Raw genomic sequence first — 5,269 nt, forward strand, 5'->3', positions numbered from 1 at the left:
CTCCTAATGATATGGCGGATGATTTCCTGGGAAATTTTATCTCGGATCTGGACCAGGGCATCACTGAGCTCCTAGGCAGTCTAAGGGTCAACTTATCAGTACTGGATGAACCTAATCATAATGTCCCAGGGGTGTTCTATTGGGTGTAGTCAGTCAATGATATCGGTTCCTGGAAGATTAAGGAATTATCTGCATGTTCTAGCCACATGAGGTCGGGTATGTTTGTGGATCAGGAGGAACTCTGGTCGCAGCACACCAGCATAGGTTCTAATAATTGGTTCAAAGATTTCATCCCTAAACCTGATAACAGTTGGTGTGCCATTATCTAACCTGTAAAGGTCTGTGCCCATCCAGGATGATACCTCCCCAGATTTACTGCCCCACCACCAAACCGTTCATGTTGACTGATGTTGCAGGCAGTACAACATTCTCCACAGCATCTTCAGACCCTTTCATTTTTGTCGCTTGTGCTTGGATTGAATCTGCTCTCATCAGTGAAAAGTACAGGGTGCCAGTTGGGTAGTTGCCAATTCTGATGCTCTATGGCAAATGCCAGTCAAGTTCTACAGTACTGAGCAGTGAACACAGGGGTCTCTTATACGACGTCAGGTCTTAGGGCTACCTTCATGGAGTCAGTGTCTTATTTGGTCAGAAACATTAACACTAGTCGCCTGCTGGGGATTATTTTGAAGAACTCTGTTAGTAATTACCTGTTCCTCCTTGCATAAAGGCACATGTACTGATCCTGTCATGGGTTTAAGGATCTTCTACAGCCCTGTCCAGATCTATCTCCTGGAATCTCCTCTGTGCTCTTGAGACTGTTTGGAGACACAGCAAACCTTTTTGCAACGGCATATATTGATGTGCTATCCTGAAGGTGTCTGTACCATATCAACAATATTGATCCAAGCCAAATGACAAAACTACAGCAGTAGAAAAATCCGTAAAAAGTCAACCAAAAAAGATAAGAGGGGAAAATAACTCATTGGCCTCAACCATTCCTATTTTTTTTTTTAATTTTTTTTTTTTTTTTTCTTTTTTAAAAAGCTGTGTGTGTGTGTACCGATGTTGATCTTATGGGTTGTTTTAATATCTTAAGAATTAAATGATTTAAATTTTAGTCTTATCAGTTGGAACTTTTGGTAGCAATTTCTAAAAATGCTTGTTTTTTGCCTGCAATTCCTACATTTGGTATTTCAATTTTTGTTTTCAGTGCACTATGAAACATTTTTTTGTGTGCCAGAAATTCCAGGAGAATAAGGTTTGTAGCCATAATGCTTGTAAGTTCAAGGCACGCCAACTCTCTAAAACCAGAACATTCAATTCAGATGACAAAACCTCTTGTGCTGATCATGACAAAAAGACAAAATCGTAAGTTGATTATATTTTAGAAAATCCTTTTTTTTTTTATTTTTTTCTTTTTTTTTTTATAGATTTTGTATACAATTCTGATTTTAAAACAAATACCTCCCAAAATCAAAATAAGGATTGGTAATATGAAATGTTCATAATCGTCAGATACTTCAGGGAATTATGAGATTTCAATGAAATCCTGAATACTTGTTAATTAAATACTTTTATAATATTTTTTTTTTTAAATTTGGAAATAAAAAGTTCACTTCCCAAATTTTCAGTTAAATAAAAATATCAGTAAATTTTCAAATTCCAACTGATGCAAAATATTCTGAACTTGAATATTCAATTAAAAAAAAATGGCTTTATTATTTAAAACATTTTTTAAAAATAATTTTTTCCAAATAGTTTTTATAATTTTATTGGCTAAATATGAGTAAATGTGCAGCAGGATTTATAAACGTTTCAGATTTTGCTTCTGAAAACCTTATTGAATAAATATTTGAATCGTGAAATGTTAAGGATATAAAGCTTTTATATAAGCAGTTTTTCTTTTTCAGAATTTTTGAAATGAGGATTGCTAGTTATTTGGACAATTATGTTTGTCTTCATTATGAAGTTTGTTGGGGATGGCAGACTGCAATTGGAGGGAAAAGAGAAATTATCTTTGTAAAATGAAATAAGTATTATAAACTAAGTATTGGAGAAATGAAATGTCTTCAAGAAGCAACACGTATGTTGGTTAACAGTAGTCTTCTAAGTAGACCTAGTATAGAATTGAGCATAAATTATTCAAAGATAGATTGGTTGCGATGGTGAGGTCTGCACTACTACTCATTTTGAAGATTAGCTGTAAAACTCTCAGAATTCATACTAAAATTGGATGCATGCATGGTTATAAGTGTTGGTTAACAATTAATTCTAATTGACTGTTTTGGAGATTGAACCTTCAATCCTTACTATAAGAAGTAATAAAACTTCTACCTGGTTATGGCTGATGGAATGAGAAATTACTTGATGTTTAAAATAAGTTTAGTTTGATGCTGTACAGATTTGAAGGTTGAATATAATAGAAATACAAATTAATTTTTAATGAAAAAAAAAATGAAACTAATGAATTATCTCCCTTGACTTGTGAATATCATTGCATTTGTTATGGAATGTTGTTCAGGCGTTTTTCTGCATGTCAAGATTATTTATATATATAAAAAAAACGTTTTTAAGCAAACCTCAGAAAAATCTTTGTTTTTATGGAGTGGGATTTTATAATTTATTCTGTGTAAATGCAATTTTATAAAATTGATTTAATGCAACTTTTGAAGATTTTTAAATCTCTTATACTTTTTCCCAGGTGAAGACATTGCTGGGTGGAATGTTTAGTGGAAAAAAAAAATGATCATGCCTACAAAAAAAATTAAATTTTGTTTGATTTCATTTTTTGTTTTTTTTTGTTTTTTAATAACTATTCAAATAAAATAATTAATATAAAGATGGGACATTTCTTGGAAATCATGTGCAACAAAAATGAATAAACATGCATCCAATTTCATGTTTATAAAAATCTTGGATACATTTTTTACCTTTTTTTTATTTTAGGTTTTAATAACTTAATAGTAAAAAGTGTAATTGACAATTGCCTAATTTGTTAATATTTAAAAACAAATTACAATAACACAAATGAAGTCATTAGTATTTAATTTTTTTTCTTTTGATTTCCATTCAGTCACTATGGATAGAAACATTACTTTTATTTTTTTTATTAAAAACTAACAAAAAATAAAATACAACGTTCTTAAATCTTATTTGGTGTTTAATTATCCCTCTCCTAACTCCAAAAGATTTTTGTTCACAACCTGAGTTTTTGTAACACTATTTGTTCTAGTTTATTTCTTTTCAAAACTTTGTTTTTCAATTGTATTGAAATTCTTTCCCCTATCATAAAATTAAGATTTTCTTTGATAGAAATTTTTTTTAAGTTAGCATTTTTTTTCTCATCTCAATTATTGCTGCTGTGCTGCTTTTTTTTTTATTTTTTTTATAGGATGTCTTTTATCAGAGAATCTCTTAAAAAGAATTCTAAGTTGGTTCCTAATATTGAACCAATTTCAATTGGTGAGAATTTGTCATTCATCTCATTGGGTAACTCTTCTGACGATTCTTTGCTTAATGTGTCTGGAGAATCAACTGTTCCAAATATTTCACATGTGAACGATCAACCTAGTAAGTATTGGATAATGTTTTTTTTTTTTTTTTTTATTTGGATTCAAAAATTCATATTTGTTTTTGGTTTTGTAGGCGAAAAATTGTTGTCATTACTTTATGATGTTGATACTTAATACATGGCTATCTTAAAATGACATTAAAACCACATTTAAACATTTTCCTTTTCTATTTTTCTTTTTTAGAAACCACTTTGCGTATCAAACCTCGGCTCTAAAGGTTAATTGCTGTTTTAAATGATTTCAGGTATTTTTTCTTTTACTTTATAAAAAATTGACAAGTAATTTAGTGGAAAATACTTTCCGTTCAAATAGTAATTGTTTTTAAAGTTATAATTTCATTATCCTATTATGTATTTTCGTAAATTCTCTTATTCAGGAGTAGACTCAGGAATTATAATATGCAGAATCTCTTTGATTTATTTAATAGTTAAACAAAAGCATCAATAGTATAAGTAAATACCCTTAGTGGTCTGTCCTATATTATATACATAGTTTTGCAAGTGTGCTCTGAAAATGTTGGTTTCATTCCCAAAGGAATTATTCAGGATAAATGTATAACCCCCCCCCCTTTTTTTTTCTCAATAGTTTATTCTACCTTTTCTATAGTTTGTGGCCACTTTGCTTTTGTTTTTGTGTTTTTATTTATTTTTTTACATTAAACTTTCAAAGATTTCAAACTTAGTTCAGTAAAGTTTCATTTTTGTATTTGTTTTAAGTGTCTATTGTGTATTTCAATTGCAATCTTAATCACATTGTATAAAACCATTTAAATGTATACAAAACTAATTGTAGTGAATTATATATCTTTTGTGCAAAAAAATATGGTTTAGCTTTGACACCTTAAAAGTGTGACCTTTTGGATTTCTGCGCTAATTTGTAAATTCCGTCTTTTCAGGTTGGCCTTCTTCCTCCTCTTATGATGAAGAGGTTTTCCAGTTTGGTTTGTATTGCTGTCCTCTTCATCACTCTCATCTCTCCCCTCTACCTTTTTTTCTATATTGTGCACATGTATTATGAACTCTTTAGTTTTTATTTGGTTTGACAATATTCCTCACCCTTCTCTTCATCACATCTACTTTTTCTTTATCTTAAACAATTTGATCTAGTTAACTTTATTTGTACATTCAATTAAACAATAATTTAAAAATATATATACTCTTTTCGTTTTATGCTCAACTAGTAGGCATCCTCACATTGAGCTTTCAGTTTCTATTTAAAGTTATAAAAGTCATCTTTGCTGTGTGTGTGTATATATATATATATATATATATATATATATATGGTACAAATGCAGACCCCATGATTTTGTACAACCTAATATAAGATATCAGCTTTGGATTCAACTACAAACTTTATTAAAAAGAACTTTTAATAGAGGATTTACAATTTTTTTTTTTTTTTTCTTTGAATTGTATCCTCCAATGTACACAAAAACTTTTATAGATTTCTAATTTTGTATATAAGTTGTAGGTATTTTGACTTAAATAGGATGTATTGTATTCCTGACCTTTTTAGTTTTTTATTTTTATTTTTCCAAGATTTTCAAACTTTTTGTACAGTTTGATATATATTAGTATATATTTCCCTGGAGGTTTTTCTTCCTTTTCTCCCTTGACTTTTCCCATGGAAGAAGCAGATCTTCACAAAATGACTGGATTATTTCAAGAAGTTAACATGGAAGAGAATATGAAAAA

The 5,269-nt window shown here is 29.8% G+C and overlaps 1 protein-coding gene across 1 annotated transcript in view; it reads left to right on the top strand.

Annotated features, from left to right (window-relative positions):
- LOC145284889 (uncharacterized) overlaps positions 1-4,703 on the top strand; it is a 44,550-nt gene extending 39,847 nt beyond the window's left edge. Inside the window, exons 9-12 of the mRNA XM_080133961.1 lie at positions 1,214-1,371; positions 3,395-3,573; positions 3,759-3,819; positions 4,471-4,703. Of these exons, the coding sequence (XP_079990087.1) occupies positions 1,214-1,371; positions 3,395-3,573; positions 3,759-3,790 (369 nt within the window). The 3' untranslated portion in view covers positions 3,791-3,819; positions 4,471-4,703. The remainder of the gene's footprint in view (positions 1-1,213; positions 1,372-3,394; positions 3,574-3,758; positions 3,820-4,470) is intronic.
- Positions 4,704-5,269: the final 566 nt, after the last annotated feature.

This window comes from Euprymna scolopes, chromosome 9 (assembly GCF_053919585.1).
Source record: "Euprymna scolopes isolate OS-2025 chromosome 9, ASM5391958v1, whole genome shotgun sequence".
In the NCBI taxonomy this organism is placed as follows: Eukaryota; Metazoa; Mollusca; class Cephalopoda; order Sepiida; family Sepiolidae; genus Euprymna; species Euprymna scolopes.